Source organism: Heterodontus francisci, chromosome 35, assembly GCF_036365525.1.
Source record: "Heterodontus francisci isolate sHetFra1 chromosome 35, sHetFra1.hap1, whole genome shotgun sequence".
NCBI classification, from domain to species: Eukaryota; Metazoa; Chordata; class Chondrichthyes; order Heterodontiformes; family Heterodontidae; genus Heterodontus; species Heterodontus francisci.
The window spans coordinates 34,234,192-34,257,788 of record NC_090405.1 but is presented as its reverse complement, the minus strand read 5'-3'; the positions used below and the strand labels follow the sequence as shown (position 1 = coordinate 34,257,788).

At 42.5% G+C, this 23,597-nt stretch overlaps 2 protein-coding genes across 3 annotated transcripts in view; one reads left to right on the top strand and one right to left on the bottom strand.

The window, feature by feature from the left end:
- The window catches only part of ireb2 (iron-responsive element binding protein 2), a 63,709-nt gene extending 61,343 nt beyond the window's left edge, over positions 1 to 2,366 (bottom strand). Inside the window, exon 1 of the mRNA XM_068015300.1 lies at positions 2,130 to 2,366. Within this exon, the coding sequence (XP_067871401.1) occupies positions 2,130 to 2,238 (109 nt within the window). The 5' untranslated portion in view covers positions 2,239 to 2,366. The remainder of the gene's footprint in view (positions 1 to 2,129) is intronic.
- On the top strand, positions 2,242 to 23,180 carry LOC137350598 (solute carrier family 25 member 44-like). Of its 2 annotated transcripts, none has more exons than XM_068015302.1 (4): positions 2,242 to 2,424; positions 12,254 to 12,910; positions 14,776 to 14,903; positions 18,762 to 23,180. In XM_068015302.1, exons 2-4 carry the CDS (start codon positions 12,289 to 12,291, stop codon positions 18,861 to 18,863), a joined length of 852 nt encoding a protein of 283 aa, XP_067871403.1. In that variant the 5' UTR covers positions 2,242 to 2,424; positions 12,254 to 12,288; the 3' UTR covers positions 18,864 to 23,180. The 2 variants fall into 2 exon arrangements, with proteins under 2 accessions (XP_067871403.1, XP_067871402.1); XM_068015301.1 differs by having other exon boundaries at positions 18,221 to 18,849.
- The last annotated feature ends 417 nt before the right edge of the window (positions 23,181 to 23,597 follow it).

The following is a 23,597-nucleotide window of genomic DNA, read 5'->3' as shown; positions in this document are numbered from 1 at the left end:
CATTTGTCAATATTAAGCACTATTTACAATTCATTGGGCCACTTGCAGTTGGGATAACCATTATTTCTTTGCTCTGAACCACCTACTTCCTCACACAATTGGACACTATTCTGCATTTAATTGCTTCACAAAGCTTAGTTATAAAGACAGGAGAGGTCCCGGAACTCAACTCTGGGGCACTTTGATGCTCACAGTTACAGCAACCCAATCAGAATGATCACTGCTGGCCATTCCCTTTGTTGTTTTTCCCGCTGGGTTATTTAACCAGGTTACTGAACTTACAGTCTATTAATTCAAGGACTTTCACCTCAGCCAGAAATCCTTTGTAAGCCACTTCATTAAATGCCTTCTGAAAGGCAAGGTTAAAAAATATCCAACACTGAAAACAACATATTTGGAAACCCTTTTATAAGCCTGTCCAGGTTTGGAACCAATAACAAAATGCTGCAGATACTGAAGATCAGAAATAAAACCAGAAAATGCTGGAAACACTCAGCAGGTCAGACCACATCTGTGGAGGGAGAAGCAATGTTAACTGTTTCTGAAACATTATCTGCTTCTCCCTCCAGAAAAACTGCCTAACCTGTCAAGTGTTTCCAGCATTTTCTGCTTTGGAACCCTCTCTATTACTCTTGAAAATCTACTTAAGTGACGGCAACCATTCCAGCCAAAGTTTTATATCAGCAGTTCTGCGATTCACATCATTCACTGAAAATGCTTTAATGTAAAGCTGAATCCACACGATACTGATTTTATTAGGCTTTACCATTATGCATCCACACAGGAAGCAAAGATCATTATGCTTTTCATAAGGCACAGTAGCAGCAATGAGCATTAAGGAAAGAAGGGTTACACAAGTTTTAAAGTGACATCGAAAAACTGCTCATGGATTTGTCAAGAGTAAGCTACAGAGCTGAGGACATTCTAACTAAAAGAGAGCAATTTCTCAGGCAACCACCGACAGGATTAGATATTAACCTCACATTAATCACTTGGTAGTTCTATATGCAAGGTATGCCAGTAATTTGGCATCAAGTCACAAACTATAAAATAATTCCAGCTCAAGATTCAGGCATCAGAAAGGGTAATCACCTAACAAAATAAAATTACTCCCAGCCAGTTTGAGAAATTACGTATGAATTCATTGACTGAACAATTTAACACCAATTTTTTAAAATGAGCAAACTACTTGAGCTGGAATTCTTTTATGCCTTGTGACCTGATGTCAAAATGCTGATAACCTGATGTCAAAATGCTGATAACCTGGGAGTGACAGCAAAATTACTGCAGCAGCAATGACAATCCCTTACTTTAGAATCAGTCACTTGAGGAAACCAGGAGACAACAGCCATTTCTAAAAGCATTTTCAGATCAGCAGGAGCCAGAAATTAGGCATAAAGGCAGTGAACAAATAAGAGCTGGCTAGGCTGATGGTGTAGTACACAAACTGCAACACCTTACTTGTAATAACATACAAATTGTTTTATTAAGATTCATAGCTTTTCTTAAGCACAGATGGGCGAATATCATGCCAGCTTATCAACTGAGATCCACTCCCCAGCCCACACCCTTTTAAATATTAAACCACCTCCCTTTTCAAAGAGGTTACAGATTCTCCTTCCACCAGTTTTTGGTGGGACATTGTATGTCCCTAACCCCGGTCTCAGCACTGACCATCAAATGTTCTTCCTTGATTCAATTTAAAGGAGAAATCAAAAAAATACCAGTTCACTGGGTTACCAGCACCATCCACAATAAGACTGGACTCGAGTTTTTTTTTACTTTTTGAAAAAAATGTAGACGTTTAACTTTCTAAAATAGGGGAGCCTCACAATTCGACAGTTTTTAAAGGGCAGGCCTGAACACTACTAACTAGGAAAGGCTGCACACTGGAGAAGGAACAGTGAGCGGCTGTAGTTGTGGGGCTGTCTCCCTGGACCAGGGTTTGTCCCCGACCCCTCATCTGGTCTGATCCGGCATGGCATCCTTGTATTGAACCCCGTTCCGAGCGTCACCTCACCACAGCCACACGGTCAAAGAGGGAAACCGAAAGGAGAAGCCCAGCCGGTCCTCCCTCACCCCCAGGCTCCAGGGTCACCATGTTCCCTCCAGCCCCGGCCCACTCTTACCTTCAGCCCCCGCCGCCATCGCCCCATCCAGGCAAAACACGGACAGCCGCACCCCGCAGCAACGTCCATCCCCATTGGGCCGCCGCTCCAACCAATTACGGCGCTCCATCCGAGCCCTGGCTAGCAACTGGCTGTGCGGCGGGACAGGCCGTCAATTCTTCATTGTTTGAGGCCCGTTCGTTGTATTCAATGTCAGCTTTGCAGGCCGGTTGGGAAGAGGGACGGGAAGAAATCCTTCGGGCGCCGAGAGGTTGACCTCTGACCGTTGACCCGGGAAGAAGCGGCGGGAGGCCTGGTGAGGAGATGTGGCGGCAGGTCGGGAGTTGAGACAAGGAGAAGGGTTAGGGCGAGAGATGGGCAGCGTCGGCAGCCTCTCCTCCCTCCATGCCAGTGTTTCATAGAGAAACTGAGGGGAGGCAGGGAGCTGGAGCTGTTTTTCAAATGTGGCTATCCGAGGGGAGATTTGGAACATTGAATGATAGAAAGGTCACAGTGCAGAAGCACGCCATTCGGCCCGTCCTACTCGTGTCGGCTCTCAGGACCAGCAGCTTAGTTAGTCCCACTCCCTTGCCTTTTCCCTGTAGCCCTGCAAATTGGTTCTCTTCAGATTATTAATCAATTCCCTTTTGAAAGCAACGATTGAATCTGCCTCCACCACACTTTCAGGCAGTGCATTCCAGATTCTAACCATTGGCTGCATTAAAAAAAGTTTTGCCTCATGTCACTGTTGTTTCTTTTGCCAATCACCTGAAATTGATGTCCTTTGGTTCTCAACTTTTCTGCCAATAGGAACAGTCTCTCCCTATCTACTCTGTCCGGATCCCTCGTGATTTTGGACACCTCCACCAAATCTCCTCCTGGATCCATTCTAGTAAATCTTTTCTGCACCCTGTCTAATGCCTTCACATCCTTCCTAAAGTGTAGTGCCCAGAACTGGACACAATACTCCAGTTGAGGCCAAACCAGTGGTTTAAAAAGGTTCACCATAACTTTGCTTTCGTACTTTATGCGCCTGTTTATAAAGCACAGGATCTCGTATGCTTTATTCACTGCGTTCTCAACCTGCCCTGCCACCTGCAATGATTTGTGCACATATACCCCTAGGACCCTCTGCTGTTGCACCCCCTTTAAAATGGTATCCTTTATTTTATATTGCATCCTAATTTTTACTGCCAAAAATGTATCCCTTCATACTTCTCAGAAGTATTTCTGAAGTGTGGTCACTGTGATAATGTCGGAAATGCGGCAGCCAATCTGCTCACCACATAATGACCAGATCATCTGTTTTTGCTATATTGATTGAGGGATAAATATTGGCCAGGATGCCAGAGATAAATTCCCTGCTCTTTTCTGAAATAGTGCCATGGGATCTTTCACATCCAACCAAGCAGACAGATGGGGGTTCAGTTTAACATCTCACCGAAAAGATGGCACCTCCGACAGTGTAGCACTCCCACAGTACTGCACTGGAGTGTCAGCCTTGATTTTTCTTACCAAGCCCTGGAGTGGGACTTGAATCCGGAGGTGAGATTGCTACCAATTGAGCCATGGTTGGCATGGTAAGAAGAAAGAACTTGCATTTATATAGTGCCTTTCATGACTTTAGGACATCCCAAAGCATTTTGTAGCCAATGAAGTACTTTTGAAATGCTTTCACTGTTGTAATGTAGGAAATGCAACCACTTTTCACACAGCAAGATCCTGAAAACAGCAATGGGACAATGACCAGTTTATCTGTTTTAGCCATGTTGATTAACAAATATTGACCAGGACACTGGAGAGAACTTGCATGCTATTCAAAATAGTGCCCTGGGATATTTTACGTACACTGAGAGAGCATGTGGGGCCGCAGTTTAATGTCTCATCCAATAGACGGCACCTATGATAGCGAAGCACTACTTAAGTACTGCACTGGATTGCCAGTCTAGTGTTTTGGGCTCAAGTCTCAGGAAAGGGATTTGAACTATAGCTTGTATAATTTCTAGTGCAGAGATGATAGTGGTACCCCTGGAATTAAAGGTTAATCTTCCTGGTCACAGCGAGCAATTACTGGGACATTAAAAATGTATTTTTGTTGATTTTCTTTGAACACTTTTAGTTGTTAGTTAGAATTATTGTTTGACATGGTAGGGGTGTTGGTCATGTGATGATACCTCCAGGAATACATCCAACCAGTGTTGGCAACCCAATCAGCACCACAGGTTCCCCTTTAACAACAACTTAACCTGTGGTCCAAAGGTGCTGAAAATACAACAACTAACAAAAGAATTGAAACCTCAAGTCCAATTGCAACAGAACCAAAAGAGAAGCAAAAAATTAAATCATATTTTTGTGTCTGTGCCTATTAGACATATTCTAACTCCAGAGTGCCTTAGACGGTAGTACTAAATGGGCATTATCATCTCAGCTGCTTGTAATATGCCCTGCTTGTTGTTCACTTTTATTAAAGTGAGTGGAATGAATATCGGGAGGGGGGCATAAAAAGCAGCTGATGTGATACAGCTCGTTTTGCGCTACTGGGGTGCCTGCTGATCACTGAAGGTCTCGAGCATACTGGTGGACACTGCATGCTCTCTCTTCAGGGCTATCCAAGCACAGATAAGACTGGGGATGTGGGAGGAGGTTAGTGGATTTGCAGCTTGGAAATGGGTGGGGTGGGGGCTGGTGTCAGAGAAAATCAAAGAGCTGGTCACAGCAGTTACACAATGAAGAGGTTAGAAATATGGCTGGGAGAGAGGGTGGTGAGAGGGCAACTATTAAATGCTGAGCTTCTTGTATTGTGTCCAGGAGTGAGCCAGTTGGAAGAACTACTTCAAGTAAGAAAGTCTGGACAAGTCTTTGAATTTGTAAAGAGTGACAAGTTACTGAACATGAAATAGGAGCGGAAGTAGACCATATGGCCCATCGAGCCTTTCTGCCGTTCAATACGATCATGGCTGACCTTGGGCTTCAACTTCACTTTCCCGCCTGCTCACAATATCCCTTGATTTCCCTAAGAGATCAAAAATCTGGCTATCCCAGCCTTAAATGTATTCAATGATGGAGCATCCACAAATCTCTGGGGTAGAGAATTCAAAGAGTCACGACCCTTTGAGTGAAGTAATTTCTCCTCATCGCAGTCCTAAATGATCAGCCCCTTATTCTGAGACTGTGCCTCCGTGTTTTAGATTCCCCAACCAGCAGAAACAATCTCTCAGCATCTACCCCATCAAGCTCCTTCAGAATCTTGTATGTTTCAATGAGATCGCCTCTCATTCTTCTAAATTCCAGAGAATATAGGCCCAATTTACTCAGCCTCTTATCATAGGACAGCCCTCTCATCCCAGGACCAATCTAGTGAACCTTTGCTGTACCACCTCCAATGCAAATATATCCTTTCTTAATTATGGAGACCAGAACTGCACACAGTACTCCAGATGTGGTCTCACCAAAGCCCTGTACAATTGTAGCAAGATTTATTTTTTCCTGTACGCCGATCTCCTTGCAATAAAGGCCAACATGCCATTTGCCTTCCTAATTGCTTGCTGTACCTGCATGCTAACTTTCCACGATCCTTGTACGAGCACACCCAAGTCTCTCTGTGCATCAACATTTGAAAGTTCACACCTTTCAAAAAATTTTTGCTTTTCTCTTCCTGCAACCAAAGTGAATAACTTCACACTTCCCCACATTATACTCAGTCTGCCATCTTGTTTCCCACTCACTTAACCAGTCTATATCGCTTTAAAGCATCTATGTGTCCTGCCCACAGGCCTACCTTTCGACATAGCTTTGTATCGTCAGCAAACTCAGATACATTACTCTCTGTCTCTTCATCTAAGTCATTAATATAGATTGTAACTAGCTGAGGCCCCAGCACTGATCCTTGCGGCACTCCACTAGTCACAGCTTGCCAACTTGAAAATGCCCTGTTTCTTCCCACTCTCTGCTTCCTGTCCATTAACCAATCCTCTATCCGTGCTAATATATTACCCGCAGCTCCATGAGCCTTTATATTGCCTATTGTGTGGCACTTTATCGAATACCTTTTGGAAATCCAGGTATACGACATCTAATGATTCCCCTTTATCTTCCCTACTAGTTACAGCCTCAAAAAACTTGAATAAATTTGTCAAACAAAGAAGTGCTCAACAGGGGGGTGAACAGCTTCTTGGCGGCAGCTTTAGCTGTTTGGCAAATGCACCCTGCAGTGCATTTAAAATCTAGTTGTATTCATATTAATTTTATATCCAACAACTTATATAACACCTTTAATATAGTAAAACACCCATGGCATTTCATAGAGACGTTATCAAACAAAATTTGACACTGAGCCACATAATAAGATATTAGGAAAGGGAATTAAAAGCTTGGTCAAAGAGGTAGGTTTTAATGAGTTTCTTAAAGGAGGAGAGGCAGAAAGGTTTAGGGAAGGAATTCCAGAGCTTAGGGCCTTGGTAACTGAAGACACAGCTGCCAGTGGTGGAGTGATTAAAATTGGGGATCCTTAAGATGCCAGAACTGGAGGAGCGCCAAAATCTTGGAGGGCTGGAGATTACAGAGAAAGGGGTGAGGCCTTGGAGGGATTTGATAACAAACATGAGAATTTTAAAATCAAGACATTTCTTCACCAGGATCCAGGGTTGATGGGTGAATGGGACCAGCTTGAGGTAGCTGCTGCAGTAATTTATAAACAGCTTTTGACAGTCTCTGATTTTGGTATGTCAGTCTTTATTAATGTTGCAGACTTGTTTTGCACACTTGAGAGCATATTATCCACCTCTCTTGTGGAAGTCATAGATCAAAGAGACCTAAAGATGTTTGCTCTGTCACACACCAGTCAAACCTTTTCTGTAAGGAGGGGACTGTGCCCAATTCATGACGGCTCCAGCAGTTATTAGATGTGCTGTTGTCCAAACTAATTTGTGCTTTTTAAAGATATTTTTTGATGATTAATTCCCTTGGCAATTTGATTGACTTAACACCTCTCTAGATCAGCCTTGTAGAGGCCATAAACAAATTGCCTTTGAACATTGTTTTAGATCAAATGACTATCAGAGCAAAAGATGGAAATATTTGATAGAAAAGAGCCTCAGATGGCCTATCTGGATGATACAAAAAGACAGTTTTCCCATGAGCTGACGACTTTTTTTTAGCATTGTTAAATGCATTAAAGACAAGGGCAAACAATGAGGTTGGGTGGCCAAATGTTTGCAGTTTATACCAGCTACAAGATGCACTGCAGCAACTCGTCAAGGCTCCTTTCACAACACCTAAACCTGTACTGTACCACCTAGAAGAACAAGAGATAGCAAGTCCATGGGAACATCACCACCTGCAAGTTCCTTCCAAGTCACACACTATCCAGTCTTGGAAATATATTGCCATTCTTTCACTGTTGCTGGGTCAAAATCCTGGATTTGCCTCCGTGACAGCACTGTGGGTATACCTACACCACATGGCTTACAGCAGTTCAAGAAGGTGGCTTGCCACCACCTTCTCAACAGCAATTAGGGATAATAAATGCTGGCCTAGCCAGTAACACCAACATCCCATGAATGAAGAAAAAATCAGAATGAAGTACAATTCTGCCTCTGTATTAGGTAATGTAAGAGGAAATTCTTCACGAGTTTTTTTTCTTTATGAAAATGCACTATTAAAGATCTACTGTCCCAGCAGGAATCCACTCATTCCTTTTTCAACAATGTTGACCAATGACTACAGTTAAAACGCCTGCAGATCAGTATCCTTTCCTCTCCTGTCCTTGATGTGGTGTCTGAGCCAGCAAAATCAGTAGCTGCTGCATATTGCTCCAGGGATCATTGGTGGGAATAGAAGAAAGGTTAGGAACAATGCTCGGACAAGCTAACTTTTATTTTAGAACAAATTATATGGCATTCTTGATGGCGTGGAAGCAGCTTATATTAGGTGAGGCTGAATCTGTTCGATTTTGAAGGCATGCTTTTTTTTTTATTTATTCGTTCATGGGATAGGGGTGTTGCTGGCTATGCCAGCATTTATTGCCCATCCCTAATTGCCCTTGAGAAGATGGTGAGCTGCCTTGTTGAACTGCTGCAGTCCGTGTGGGGAAGGTACACCCACAGTGCTGTTAGGAAGGGAGTTCCAGGATTTTGACCCAACAAGAGTGAAGGAATGGTGATGTAGTTCAAAGTCAGGATGGTCATAGAGTCATTGAGTTATACAGTGCAGAAACAGGCTCTTCGGCCCATTGTGTCTGTGCCGGCCATCAAGCACCTAACTATTCTAATCCCATTTTCCAGCACGGCTCGTAGCCTGTATGCTATCGTGTTTCAAGTGCTCATCTAGTGCTCATCTGGTGTGTGGCTTGGAGGGGAACTTGTAGGTGGTGGTGGTTCCATACATCTGCTGTTTTTGTCCTTCTAGATGGTAGAGGTTGCGGGTTTGAAAGGTGCTGTCTTATGGGCTTTGGTGCGTTGCTGCAATGCATCTTGTAGATGGTACACATTGCTGCCACTGTGCATCGGTGGTGAAGGGAGTGAACGTTTGTGGATGAAGTGCTAGTCAAGTGGGTCGCTTTGTCTGGATGGTGTTGAGCTTCTTGAGTGTTGTTGGAACTGAACTCATCCAGGCAAGTGACTTGTGCTTTGTAGATGGTGGACAGGCTTTGGGAAGTCAGGAGGTAATTTACTCACCGCAGGACTTCTAGCCTTTGACCTGCTCTTGTAGCCATAGTATTTATATGGCTACTCCAGTTCAGTTTCTGGTCAATGGTAACCTCCAGGATGTTGATAGTAGGGGATTCAGCGATCATAATGCCATTGAATGTCAAGGCGAGATGATTAGATTCTCTCTTTTTGGAGATGGTCATTGCCTGGCACTTGTGTGGTGCGAATGTTATTTGCCGCTTATCAGCCCAAACCTGGATATTGTCCAGGTCTTGCTGCCTTTCTACACAGACTGCTTCAGTATCTGAGGAGTCGCGAATGGTGCTGAACATTGTGCAATCATCAGCGAACATCCCCACTTCTAACCTTATGTTTGAAGGAAGGTCATTGATGCAGCAGCTGAAGATGGTTGGGCCTAGGATACTACCCTGAGGAACTTCTGCAGTGATGTCCTGGAGCTCAGATGATTGACCTCCAACAACCACAGCCATCTTCCTTTGCGCTAGGAACGACTCAAACCAGCGGAGAGTTTCCCCCCTGATTCCCATTGACTCCAGTTTTGCTAGGACTCCTTGATGCCACACTCAGTCAAATGCTGCCTTGATGTCAAGGGCAGTCATTCTCACCTCACCTCTTGAGTTCAGTTCTTTTGTCCATGTTTGAACCAAGGCTGTACTGAGGCCAGGAGCTGAGTGGCCATGGCAGAACCCAAAACTGAGTGTCCGTGAGCAGGTTATTGTTAAGCAAGTGCCACTTGATAGCACTGTTGACAACACCTTCCGTCACTTTACTGATGATCGAGAGTCGACTGATAGGGCGGTAATTGGCCGGGTTGGACCTGTCTTGCTTTTTGTGTGCAGGACATACCTGGGCAATTTTCCACATTGTCAAGTAGATGCCAATGTTGTAGCTGTATTGGAACAGCTTGACTAGGGGCGTGGCAAGTTCTGGAGCACAAGTCTTCAGTACTACTGCCGGAATGTTGTCAGGGCCCATAGCCTTTTCAGTATCCAGTGCCTTCAGTCATTTCTTGATATCACACGGAGTGAATCGAATTGGCTGAAGATTGGCATATGTGATGCTGGGGAGTTCAGGAGGAGGCTGAGATGGATCATCCACTCGGCACTTCTGGCTGAAGATTGTTGCAAATGCTTCAGCTTTGTCTTTTGCACTGATGTGCTGGGCGCCCCCATCATTAAGGATGGGGATATTTGTGGAGCCACCTCCTCTAGTTAGTTGTGTAATTGTCCACCATCATTCACAACTGGATATGGCAGGACTGCAGAGCTTGGATCTGATTTATTGGTTATTCATTGGTCATCTACCATCTCTTAGCTCTATCTATTGCATGCTGCTCACACTGTTTTGCGTGCAAGTAGTCCTGAGCTGTAGCTTCACCAGGTTATACCTCATTTTGCGGTATGCCTGGTGCTGCTCCTGGCATGCCCTCCTGCACTCTTCATTGAACAGGGTTGGTCCCCCAGCTTGATGGTAATGGTAGAGTGGGGGATATGCCAGGCCATGAGGTTACAGATTGTGGTTGTGTGCAATTCTGCTCCTGCTGATGGCCCACAGCGCCTCATGGATGCCCCGTTTTGCATTGCTAGATCTGTTTGAAATCTATCCCATTTAGCACGGTGGTAGTGCCACACAACACAATGGAGGGTATTCTCAATGTGAAGACGGGACTTTGTCTCCACAAGGACTGTGCGGTGGTCACTCCTACCAATACTGTCATGGACAGATGCATCTGCGGCAGGCGGATTGGTGAGGTCGAGGTCAAGTGTATTTTTTCCCCTTGTTGGTTTCTTCACCACCTGCCACAGACCCAGTCTAGCAGCTATGTCCTTTAGGACTCGGCCAACTCGGTCAGTTGTGGTGCTGCCGAGCCACTCTTGGTGATGGACATTGAATTTCCCCACCCAGAGTACATTCTGCGCCCTTGCCACCCTCCGTGCTTCCTCCAAGTGCTGTTCAACCTGGAGGAGTATTGATGCATCAGCTGAGGGAGTGTGGTAGGTGGTAATCATCAGGAGGTTTCCTTGCCCATGTCTCACCTGATGCCATGAGACTTCATGGGGTCGAGTCGATGTTGAGGACTCCCAGGTCAACTCCCTCCCTACTGTATACCACTGTACCACCACCTCTGCTGGGTCTGTCCTGCTGGTGGGACAGGACATACCCGGGGATGGTGATGGCAGTGTCTGGAACATCGTCTGTATGGTATGATTTGGTGAGTATGACTATGTCAGGCTGCTGCTTGACTAATCTGTGACTAATCCCAACTTTGGCACAAGCCCCCAGATGTTAGTCAGGTAGACTTTGCAGGGTCAACAGGGCTGGGTTTGCCGTTATTGTTTCCGGTGCCTAGGTTGACGCCGGGTAGTCCGTCCAGTTTCATCCCTGAGAGGCTGCGGTGAAGAATGTGAATGTTAGATATGAGTCCTAGTTGATCGAGATTCTTGGTAGGTGAGTGAGTATGGGAGGGGTGGTACATTGAGCAATGTCTGAGGCTAGTGGTTCAGTTTGTAGAATATAGCGTTTGAAGATGCATTCATTGACCTTGATCACTTGTGTGAGGTCAGTGAACTTGTTGCATCCAGGTCCTCAGGGCCTGACTCCTGACATTGACCTCCACGGCTGTCTGCTCTCACTGTATTCTATGAATTTGTCTGGATGGCCTGCTGTCCCCCTGCAGATAGATGACATTTTTCCCCCTCTCCACCTTCTCTACCAAGGCCTCCAATGCAGTATCTGAAAACCTTGGCGCCCGCTCTCCCATATTGTGCCATTCTTCAATGTTTCCCACGTCAGAGTCATTTCCTGCATGACAGCACCATTCAACTCAATTAAGTGTCTTCTCAGCATCAAGAGAGAGTATTAGGACAAAGGTTGTGGTGCTACTACAGTAGCGAACACACTAAATATCTGTCTGGTATAGTTATTGATTGGCAGCTGTAGATGATGTATATATGGCCTGAAGTCTACAATTAGTACCAGTGTACCTGCGTTAGTGAGGGAAAGGATAGGAGAGGATTGCTAATCAGTTCACTGACAGCAATTGTTGCGTTGGGAAACTCATGAATTTTGACAAGATCGGCTTTGGCTAAGATACCTTTCACAGTTGAATATCTGAGTTTGCACATTCAGACTGGTTACTTGAAAGTCATGCCACTATGGAACTTGCCCAGGCATGAATCACTGGCTTTGAGCAACACTAAGGGGAGAAAGTGTTGGAAGGACTGTGGGAGCAGGCCAATGTCTTTTTCTATCAGTTGATATAATGCACTGTTTTATGTTACTTCTGGGGGTCATTCAAATTACATGCTATGATGGGAGAGTTCATATACGAGAGGGAGGAGCTTCAATGCGTCAAATTCCCTATAGTCACACTGAATTTTATGTACATCCTGGGAAGAAAACTTGTAAAGTGGACAAATTCGACCTAATGACATTAGCACCCTTAATGAAACTAAGCTCCCTTTCTGACCTTAACAGATTACTTTGGACATCAGGAGCAACAGTGGCCAGCAATGCAAGAAAAGCGAAACGTTCGGATAATAGAGTGGCAGGACCTGGACAAGAAAAAATTCTACTCTATTGGTGTTTTGATGACTCTATCGATGCGGCTTACAATGTATCCGGCCGCACTGATCAGGACAAGGCTTCAGGTACAAAAGGGGAATAGTCATTACCGAGGCACTTTTGACGCGTTCCTTAAAATCCTACGAGCCGAGGGTGTACGAGGACTTTACAGAGGGTTTCCGGTGAACACATTCACCCTAGTCTCTGGTCAAGGGTATATTACAACCTACGAGCTGGTACGCATGTACGTGTCCAACTACAGCAATAATGATGCCATTAAGTCATTTATAGCAGGAGGCTCGGCATCGCTTGTGGCACAAACCATCATTGTGCCCATTGATATCATTTCTCAGCACCTGATGATGGTGGGCCACGCAGGGAACCTTGGCAGGTTCAAGATTTCAACAAATGAAGGAGAATACAGACGAGCATTCGGAGAAACGCGGGAAGTTATCGTTAAGATTTTCAGGATTGACGGCCCAAAAGGGTTTTACAGAGGATATTTAGCCTCCTTGTTGACATACATTCCTAACAGTGCAGTGTGGTGGCCCTTTTATCACTTCTTTACAGGTATGTAAGGCTATAGTTCTCTCCCCATCGTGACATCAGCTGCTAATAATTACATCTCAGCCTTATAATAAATGTGCTGGACATCAAATAATTTGGAAGGGGAGAGGTTTTGAACTACAAATATATGGTGTAACTTTGTCAGACTGAATATAGTAAAATTTAAAACAATTGCTCTTCAGCAAATTCTACTTCATTGGGATACTTTAGTTTTAAGACTGAGGTCACATTCTCAAATTTTGAGCTTCCTTCAGGCTTGATTTGTCATGGTACTTGAAAGTATTGTTCAGCAGTTATGTGTTATAACCATTTGGTATCACAGTGCAGTAAATAACATAGAATGAAATAGGACACGGCTCCCGTATAAAAGTGTAACAGCTCTGGCTAAATGCCAGTATGTAGCAGTTACATGTCAGTGTCAGGGTAACAATTTACTGCCAGCACCACAGTAACTGTTAAATGTCAGTGTCATGTTAACTTAAATTCCAAAGTCACAGTAATGTTTTGTACAAGTGCCACAGTAATGTTGAATGCTGGTGTGTAATGGTTATGTACCAGTGCTGCGGTAATAGATGTGTGCCAATGCCATAATAAATTTACCTGCCAATGTGGCAGTAGCAGTTATATGCGAGTGCCGCAACAACAGTTACATGATAGTGCCGTAGTAAAGCCAGTATCATGGTAATGGTTAAATGACAGTGCTGCTGCAATAACGGGTTAAATAGCAGAGCTGTCTTAACAGTTACATACCAGTAATGCAGTAGTGGTTAAATGCCATTATCACGGTTACATACCACTGCCAGAATAACAGTTACAGGTCAGTGCTGCAGTAACAATTAAACACCAATGCCACAGTACCGATTAAATACTAAAGCTGTGGGAATGGTTAAATACCAATGCTGCAGTGATGCTTACATGACAATACTGCAGTAACAGTTAAATGCCGGTTCCTCGTATGTATGAACACACCGAATTTTAAGAACTAGAAAAGTCCATTTCCCTGTCCACCTTTTAACCATGTCTTTCAGTTCCTTCTCTCTGGATATGCATCCAATTGTATCGCTCACATTTAGACTGTGTGTTGCAATAACTGTCTCTAGTAAATTACTGCACAAGTTCATTACTTTCCAAGTGTAAAGGTTTTGCCTGAATTCTCTTCTTTCTTCTAACTTTCACAGTTTTACTTGCCTTTCTGATCTTTGAACTTTTTTTCCAGTTCCCCTGCCTACTAAATTCCTAGAAAGTTTTGAAACCCTTGTGCTTATCTTGCCACTGCTCTCGCTCCATAATCTGTTCAATTTGGACAGAGTTCAGTTTGACTATTTGCACCACCATTCCTTAAATACTTTGCACTTTTTTGCCTTTGATCTTCCAGTCATTCATTTAACTTTTTCTTCATTTATTTTGTCTTCCCAAAGTTCTTGTAGCACAGTCCTTTTTGCAAACCGTCATGAATGTTTCAGTTCTAATGATCCTAAAGGCTTCCTCACTTCTAATATATGCACCATATGTGGATTATTAATAGAGTAGTTCCAGAAAAATCACAGACCACAAAAGAGAGTGAGGAAGCACTCCTGCCCTACCTCCAGACATGACTGTTTAAACTAAAAGGTTTTTCTTTGAAATAACTGAAGCAGATAATGAGCCTTAAAGGGTCTCCAACTAATTAATGTATTTTGTAACCATTAAATGTTTGACAGGAGTCCTAGTAGTAAAACTCTTCCTCTGAACTTTGTAAATTGTAATAGCTAATATACAATAGAAAGAGCTCTCGTGTGCTTGTGGTATTAGTGCAGGGTAGCTGAGTGAGGAATCCTCTGATTGTGTGCATCTAACCATTGATGCCTTTTCTTGTGTCTGAATTACAGAGCAGATGTCAAAATTGGTTCCCAATGAATGCCCTCATCTGCTCCTTCAAGGAATTGCTGGACCACTGGCAGCAGCCACAGCATCTACACTCACCAATCCGATGGATGTGGTCAGGGCTAGGGTTCAGGTGAGAATACTTTTTAAAATAAAAAAACATTTATTCTCAGCGTACGATGTTGCTAGCAACGCCAGTATTTATTGCCCATCCCTAGTTACCCATGAAAACTGCTGCAGTCTGTGTGGTGAAGGTGGGGGTTTAAGGATTTTGACCCAACGATGATGAAGGAACGGAGTGGAGGTAGTGTGCGTGTGTTGCAGGGGAAACTTGTACCTGCTGCCCTTGTTCTACTAGGTGGTGGAGTTTGAGGTGCTGCCAAAGAAGCCTTGGTGAGTTGCTGCAGTGCATCTTGTAGATGGTTCCCAATGCAGCCATGATGTGCCAATTGTGGAGGGAGTGAATGTTTAAAACTCACATTGGTTCTTGTAAAAACATCAGTGAACTAAAGGGCTAACCATTTAATATAATGATCGTGAATCTCTCCCTCAGTTTAGTGAGTAACTGCACTACACACTGCAGTACTGAACTACGTAGACCAGAAAGGCTCAGGTTCAATCCCAGTTTGTACTGAGTTATCTAGTTGCAGACAAAGGTATGGCAAAAGGGGTTATCCCTGGTTTAAGGAAGTGAAAATCATTCAGGGCTTCTATTCTTGTTTGCTAACATTTTAGCTCATAATTTTCTAATGGTCAACTACAGCTTATTCTGGCCATGACACTTAACAACAGAAAGATAAAATCTAAACAGAATAAAACCTGTTCCAACAGGCTGTGCAAATACTGTGAATGAGAGTGTTTAGAAGTTACTAATCCCATCTCTAGATTCTGATTTCTGGTGCAATTTGTTTCTATGTAATAGTTTACGACATTGTCTGAATGTCCTGTTATCTCCTATGCTTTTGAGTTAGTTTTGATTTTTAGGGCAGAAACACTGCCATAACATTTCAGTAATTTTTAAAACAAATGCCTTTCTTTAAAAAATGAACCCAACTCAAGATCCCAGATAAGAGAGAAAAAAATCAAGATTACTTACTGAACGCTTGTGAAATGCAAGAAAAACATTACAACAAGACTAACAATGTGTTCAGAAACAGCCCTGGGCTAACTCCATGAACCCACACTTCCGATGGGATGCTGTGTTCACAGGAAACCCAGGTGATGGGTAAGGCTGCAGCATTGTAGCCCTGATACTCTGACTTGCATTCCCTGCAAATGCGGTTCATTGCTGAGATCATGGAATTGCCATTTGTGTATAATTTTACTCCCCTTTCTGGTCACTTAAATGCAATGATTGCCCGTGAATTTTGTATTTTGAAATGAAAAGAAATGGATAAAGTCTAATTTGAACATTGCTTCCACTTTTATCAGGATTCAAAATTCAATAACTTGGAATTTTTACTACAGAGAGAGATGGACAGAAGTAATTTAGCAGTTTGACCAATAATACTTACATTAAGTGGTATTGGAATTCTTGTTTCTAAACATAGAAATAGCCACTTGAAGCTTCCTGTCGTTCCATGGCTGAATGGACTGTGCAGTATGATATTGAGCTACACAGGTCATGAAGGTGCCAGATTCAATTCCTACCCAGTGCTGTTAGTCAATTTAACTACAGGAGTGGGGAGACTACAGCTGGTATCATTGGGCTGGGGAGACAGGGAACAGGCCAGGGTTCCCACTTCTGATTGCTTATCAGTGATTTCCTCCCCTTGAAAGTGCTGGTCAGAATTATATTTAGCTGAAACAGTCTCCATGTTGAATGGCCTGCTAGCACTGATTGCCCAAGTTGACGTGTGAAGAATAGCTCCATGGGTGAGGTACTTGGGAGCCGCTGCCACCCATTGCTCCATAACAAGGCACCAATCACTGCCTTCAGAAAGTGTCAGATGACAATAAGTTATTGAAGGGGAAAGAGCTAAGTTAGCACTCTTTTCTTGATGTTCACAGAGCTTAAAACTGCTTTTACATATTTATCTGATCCTAGGACCCAGTATCCTTGATCTAGCTTTTGGAATTTTAGCTGCTTATCTGTTTTAAAAAGACCTTCAAACAGAGACTGCTTGGTATAAAAGCAGCATACTCATTTAACATTTCATTGTGGATTACCACAGGGATCATTCCTATGGCCCTTTGCTCTCCCTTGACGTCATTGATAATCTTGTTGATGAGAGCTGAGTAGGATCCTCAGTCTTATGAATGAGACAATTGTAGGGTCATTGAAAATTATTATTCAGAAAATTTAGTAAACCTTCATGTTTAGGCAGTGGATTTGCCAAATTACGTTAAACACAGGCGCATCTACAATTTGCAATAGCGTATAAACTTAAGACATTTGAAGACAAGTGTACAAGCAGGATTTGAAAGTGCCAGATTGAAAATATCTAGGCACAACCACTGTGCAATTAGTGAAATATACACAATTGTAAAATATTTGTTGCAAAGAATTAGTGCAGACAGGCAATGCAGTAACTTGAACAGCAGACCATTGACCACACTAACCGTCCACTCCCTCCACCACCATCGCACGCTGGCTGCAGTGTGTACTATCTACAAGATGCACTGCAGGAACCCTTTACGGATTCTTCAACAACACCTCCCAAACTGGCGACCACCTAGAAGGACAAGGGCAGCAGGCACAATGGAACACTAGCACCTCCAATTATTCCTCAAAGTCACACACCATCCTGACTCAAACATATATCACCGTTCCTTTGTCATCACTGTGTCATAATCCCTGAACGCCCTAACTAAAAACACTATGGAAATACCTTCAGCTCAAAGACTGCAGCAGTTCAAGGAGGAGGCCCACAACTACCTGAGGGAAACTAAGGATGGGCAATAAATGGCCTGGCCAGTGACACCCATATCCCGAGAATTAATTTTGAAATAATGCATTATCTAGATCACCCTTAAAAGATTACATGCAGCTTTTGTCATCAGAGTTGAGGAAGGAAAGGAATACTGTGAAAGAGAAACTGGGATGAATAAAGGTTAAGTGCTTACTTCCCCTTGGAAAAGAGGTTAATTAGGGCAGATATCATTTAAACATTGGTACATTTGTCTCGTTTTAAATAAACTCTTCATAATAGATGGCGAGAGTAACATTGAGAACCAAGTGACGGAGAAGATCTCTCAGAAATCTAGATGGATGCTTACATCTAACCTTCGTAGAACCTATTGACTGGTACAATAACACAGGGCTAATATTAAGAAAAGAATTTGTTAAATTTTATTGGAAAGATATTCAAATCTAAATTTGATGAACGAAATGAACTCATGGAGTGGTAATGAGTAGAGAACAAGGTCAGACAAAGCAACCTATTAGAAATACACTGGATTTTCCCGATTGCTTAATTTGCTTGGTTCCTCTAATGTGTTCTGTTTTAGGTTGGGGGGAAGTCCTCGATGATTGAAACTTTCAGGCAGCTTCTGAGAGAAGAAGGTCTGGTGGGCTTGACCAAGGGACTGACTGCTCGCATCTTATCCTCAGCTCCAACAACTCTCATCTTGGTAGTCGGTTATGAAGCACTGAAGAAAATGAGTCTGAGGCAAGAACTAGTGGAATCGAGACACTGGTAGTTGCCTGTGAGCCTGAATCTAATTGAAACAAACTAATACAAGTTTCCACGGCAGCTATTATTGCAAAGTTGTAAAAAAAAATTTGGTCAGCTTATACATAAACTCACTGTTTGAAATTTTAAACTCCAGTGATGGTGCAGGTGCCAAACTAAGGCAAAGGGCCTCTATTTTAGAAATGAACTTTTTCCATTTTCAGTTGTACAGTATTGTTATACCCCAGACTCAGTTACAAACTCTGGTATTCTGTAATCTGGGGCTTAACATATGCTTGAGCTGTGAATCAAATCATTATGAATTGTGTAGAAAGGTGGATGTGTAATATTCTCATACTGTGTCCCTTGAACTACAGAAATGCCCAGCAGTTCATTTTGGCCGTCAAAACTTGGGATGTGTTGGACAGGATATGAAGCTGCATAACAGAAGGCTGCAGCACTACCTGTTTCAGATCTAACGTAGGTGGTGGTAAAAATAGGTATTGAGTTTAAAAGATCTGTTGGCACCACATGCAATCATATTGGCACAAGTGAAGTTCCTCTTCTCGTAGCCCCCCTAGTATATCAGTATAAATAGACTAAAGCTGCATTCACCCTGTAAGATATAAATAGAGTGAATTGCTCCCGAGATTGTTACAGATTTGGAGAGCTGGTTTGTTTAGGCTCCTCAAACTCAACCTCATTTCTTGGTTTACACGGCTATTTAAGACTGTTGATGCTAGTGCTTAAATACCCCACAGTGTTATTCAGACCCCTCTGATTTTTTTTTTTTAAGAAAGTCATATTAGATTCTGTGCACTTAATGGACATTAATTTATATTTATCCAATTGTTAGTAATGCATTTGTGAGAAAGTAACTGTATAGTTTTTGTAAAGCTTTTGCTTCTGATGCCTACGAACCAAAAAATAGCAACTTCTATATTTCTAGTTGACCTCTGGGGACTTTTTACACAGGGAGTCAGGACCAGGTGTAGTCTGCAGGTGACACAGGATCAGAGGGCAGTTTGCACTAGAGTACATAGAAGTATTTCAGTCCCCATTGTAAAATGAGACCAGTTTGTCCTTACTTTTATTCTCATTATAAATTCCAGTGTCCACATTTATAATGGGAAGTATCTTTCAAAGGGTAATTATACTCTCCTGTCAGTTGTGAAAATTATACACAATTTACAGCACAGAAATGCGTCATTTGTCCCATGGTCTATACAAGTGTTTATGTGCCACGCAAACCTCCTCCCACTTCATCTTGCCCTACCAACACATCCTGCTATTCTTCCTCCCAAATGTACCTATCTAACTTTCCCTCAAATGCAGAGTTTACAAAAGGAATTTGTAATGGTTTCAGTTTTCATTAGTGTTATTTTGAAGAATATTTGTAATAGATATTAGTTGATCTTACATGCCATTGCACATAGGGAGTCAAGACCAAGCATAGTCTCAAATGAAGCAAGGACGGGGCATAAATGATCCAGGCCATGCAAACATAATTCAGTCTCCATTTTAAAGTAATATATTCTGTCCTTATTTCTATAGTTCTTCTATCTGCTCCTTTGTCAGTATTTATAACAGAATTGTTTATGGAAACTTGACACGGAAATTTCCCAGTTCCTCCTCCTTTCAAAGAATCATACAGCATAGAAGGGGGCCATTCAGCCCATTGTTCCTATGCCAGCTCTTTAAAAGATCTATCCAGTCATCCCACTACCCAACCCCTGCTTTTTCCCCATAGCCCTGCAGATTTTTCTTTTCAAGTATATCCAATTCCCTCTTGAAAGTTCTTATTGAATCTGCTGCCACCTTCCTTTCAGGCAGAGCATTCCAGATCATAACAACTTACTGTGTAAAAAAAAAACTCCTCATTATCTCCTCTGGTTCTGTTGCCAATTACCTTAAATCTGGTTACTGACCATTCTGCCACTGGAAACAGTTTCTCCTTATTTAGTGCATCAAAGTCATTCACGATTTTGAACACTTATCTAATCTCCCTTAACCTTCTTTGCTCCAAAAAGAACAACCCCAACTTCTCTAATCTCTCCAATGTAACCGAAGTCCCTCATCCCCAGTATCATTCTGGTAAATCTTCTCTGCACCCTGCCCAAGGTCTTGATATCATTCCTAAAGTGTGGTACCCAAAATTGGACATAATATGCCACCTGAGGCCTAACCAATGATTTGTAATGGTTTAACTTAACTTCCTTGTGAAGATTAGAAGTTAGAAGACTCCAAGCTCGAGTGAAGGTGTTCAAATCCCTATATGGCCTCACCCTCTCCTATCTCTGTAGCCTCCTTCAGCCCTACAACCCTCTAAGATCTCTGGCAATCCTCCTATTGTGGCCTCTTGCTCATCCCCAATTTCTTGTTCCACCATTGCTGGCTGTTCTTTCAGCTTCTTGTGCCCTAAGCTCTGGAATTCCTCCCTCAACCTTTCCTTCTTTAAGATATACCTTAAAGCCTACCTCTTTGACCAAGCTTTTGGCCACCTATCCTAATATCTCCTCATGTGGCTCGGTGTAACATTTTTGCCTGATTTACCTTCTTGTGAAGCCCCTTGGGACGGTTTTACTACATTAAAGTGGCTATATAAATGCAAGTTGTTGTTGTAATTGCCACTATGACTCTTTCTTTACTGAGCAGATATAATTGGCACTGTTACATAGGCAGTTCCGTTATAAATGTGGACACATGAACATACAATCAAAAAAGTTCAGGGGGTGCACAGTATACATGAGAATGGTGGGCAGGAAAAGTTCAGCTGGTCCAGCAAGCCCTGCCCACACTCATGGTGCCTGGAACACTGTAACTATACACTTGCTAATGTACTTTCATGGGAGAGACCAGGAAGAAATCCCAGGGCCAGTAAGAGAGGTAATAAAGCTGGTAACACATTCCAGAGGCGCTCTTCTCCAGGAAAAGAAGCATGGCCTAACATCTAGCCTATTCCTACTTTCACAATTTGTATCTGTATGCCCTCTGGTCCTCACCAATATGTCAAACGTAAATAATTGATTTATAGGCATGCATTCCAACCCTTTCATTATTTTATAGACCTCTATCAGATTGTCTCTAAGTCTAGACTGCTCTAAAGTAAAATAAAAAGACCCAACTCTTCAAGCCTATTTGAGTAACAAAGTCTTTATAAGGTAGAAATCATTCTTGTAGCTCTCCTCTGAACCTTTTCCAAGACCATTATGTCACCCACCATGTCAGGGCACCAAAACTAGACACAGTCCACTCGATGTGGTCTAACCAACAACCTGTTCAGCTTTCATGATTCCGCTCTGTCTTCACTCGGATAGTTCTAAGCTTGTTAATTATCACAAAGTCAGTTTATCTTAAAAGGGATAATTAGTATTTGTTGGTGCCTGTTCAGTCTGATGTGATTACAGTTCAATCATTTAATGGACACTTCTTTAATACAGAGTCTACTAACATTAAACATATATGTATATAAAATAAAGCAAGATTCTAAATCTAGTTTACTTTTATGACTACTGCTTCACATACAATCAACTGCAACACCACTGTCCATGTCATTAATAAAAACTGAACTGTATCAAGTCTAGGACTGATTTTTGGGGGACAATACCAATAACTTGCTTCCAGGCTGATCCATGTCTGTTAATTACAACTTTTTGAATGCACTAATTCCCACTGATACCACAGATTTTATCTTGCAAAATAACTTAGTGTTGGGTACCTTGTAAAAGGCTTTCTATAGTCCAGGCAAACAATATCAACCAGCTTACCGTCATCCACTAACTCGTGACTTCAAAACAACTCGAAAAAGTGTGTAAGGCATGAGCTGGACGCTGTGCTATCTCTGATGACCCTGTTTCCAATCATTAAGGGCATCTCTTAGGAGCCTTTCAAGCATCTTCCCAATGATGGATGTTCGCCTTTTGGGCCTGTCGTTTCCCGGCTGTTATTTGTCCCCTTTTTTTTTGTAAGTTAGAACTATATGAGCTAGTCTAGGGGAACAGTCCCTGACTCTATTAAAGGCATAGAGCAGCTGTGCCATCTCTTTAATACAGTTTCAAGATGATTAACTTAGATCTGTATGGGTTATATATCTCTGTCATGTGGGTTGCAATAAAAGGGCAGCTCAAACTTGGTATAAATGAAATGAGACAACCATCAGCTCGATCAGGATAGAGAATATTTCAGGAGTGCAAATTGAGGAAGGTAAATTAGTTAAGCTTCAATATTTTAGTATATGATATTATCTCAACCCCTCCCAATATTATACCTTCCAGCTTTTTGCAGCATGCATTACAGATCTCTCCATTTAATATCAACATGATACTTTAATAGAGTAGGTTGCAGGTGAGACATTGCAATATCAGTATTCCCAATGCTGCTGTTTCTGCACGTATTGCGCTTAACTCTAGGCTATATTAGCACCTTGTGGTTTTAAAAAGTAAAATGCTAATTGCACAATATTTCCAATCATGGATTTGATCAAATCCTCCAACAAAGTACTGTACAATTTTTTTTAAATGCTGACAAATCATTTACTGGTGAGATAGCTACTGCAGTTGTATGACTGCTAGGCAGGGCATTTTAGGTGTAAACATCTAACTGTTAAGATTGCTGCATGCACGTTTACAGGTCGCATCCGAGCAGTGTTCATCCACTGGTTTTAATCTGGTGCATAAATTGCTGAATGCTGCTAGATATGTTTCCCACAACAGTGTAACACTGTACCTGTCCAAGATGTTCTTGTTAAACTGAATGGTGGTCAAATGTTTAATCTATTAAAGATAAACCTTTGTGTCTTTGTGATTGATTGTGTGATCGCTCATACAAATGGGTTTAATCATTTGCTTTAACATGCAGCCGGTTAGTTTGTGCTTTACTCTGATGAAAAGATACTACTATTGAATTTGTCATTCTTTACCAAGCATCTTCTGCACCCTGTGGGATTAAAGCACAACTTCATTGCTTCTGGGTAAACTATGGTGCAATTTTAACCTGATGTGCCAGGTGGGAACCTCAGGGAGATCAGGTGGAATGCTGGTTGTATATCCAATCTGATATTGTTCTCCTGACACTGCAGTGGAGAGTTAAAGGGAGTGAGGCATTGAACCCGAACCCATCAATTTCCCCGACTTGGTAGCTAGGTTAAAATTAACCACCACTGGCAGCCCCTTTCCCCCCCCCCCCCCCCCCCCCCTCCAACCCATGTTCCTTGC

What these genes read in the sequence shown, in the direction of transcription:
- LOC137350598 (XM_068015301.1), top strand. Translation starts at nt 12,289, where the DNA reads ATGCAAGAAAAGCGAAACGTTCGGATAATAGAGTGGCAGGACCTGGAC. An exon ending in CTTTTATCACTTCTTTACAG is followed by an intron (nt 12,911 to 14,775) that starts GTATGTAAGGCT and finishes TCTGAATTACAG; the next exon opens with AGCAGATGTCAAAATTGGTT. An exon ending in TGGTCAGGGCTAGGGTTCAG is followed by an intron (nt 14,904 to 18,220) that starts GTGAGAATACTT and finishes GTTCTGTTTTAG; the next exon opens with GTTGGGGGGAAGTCCTCGAT.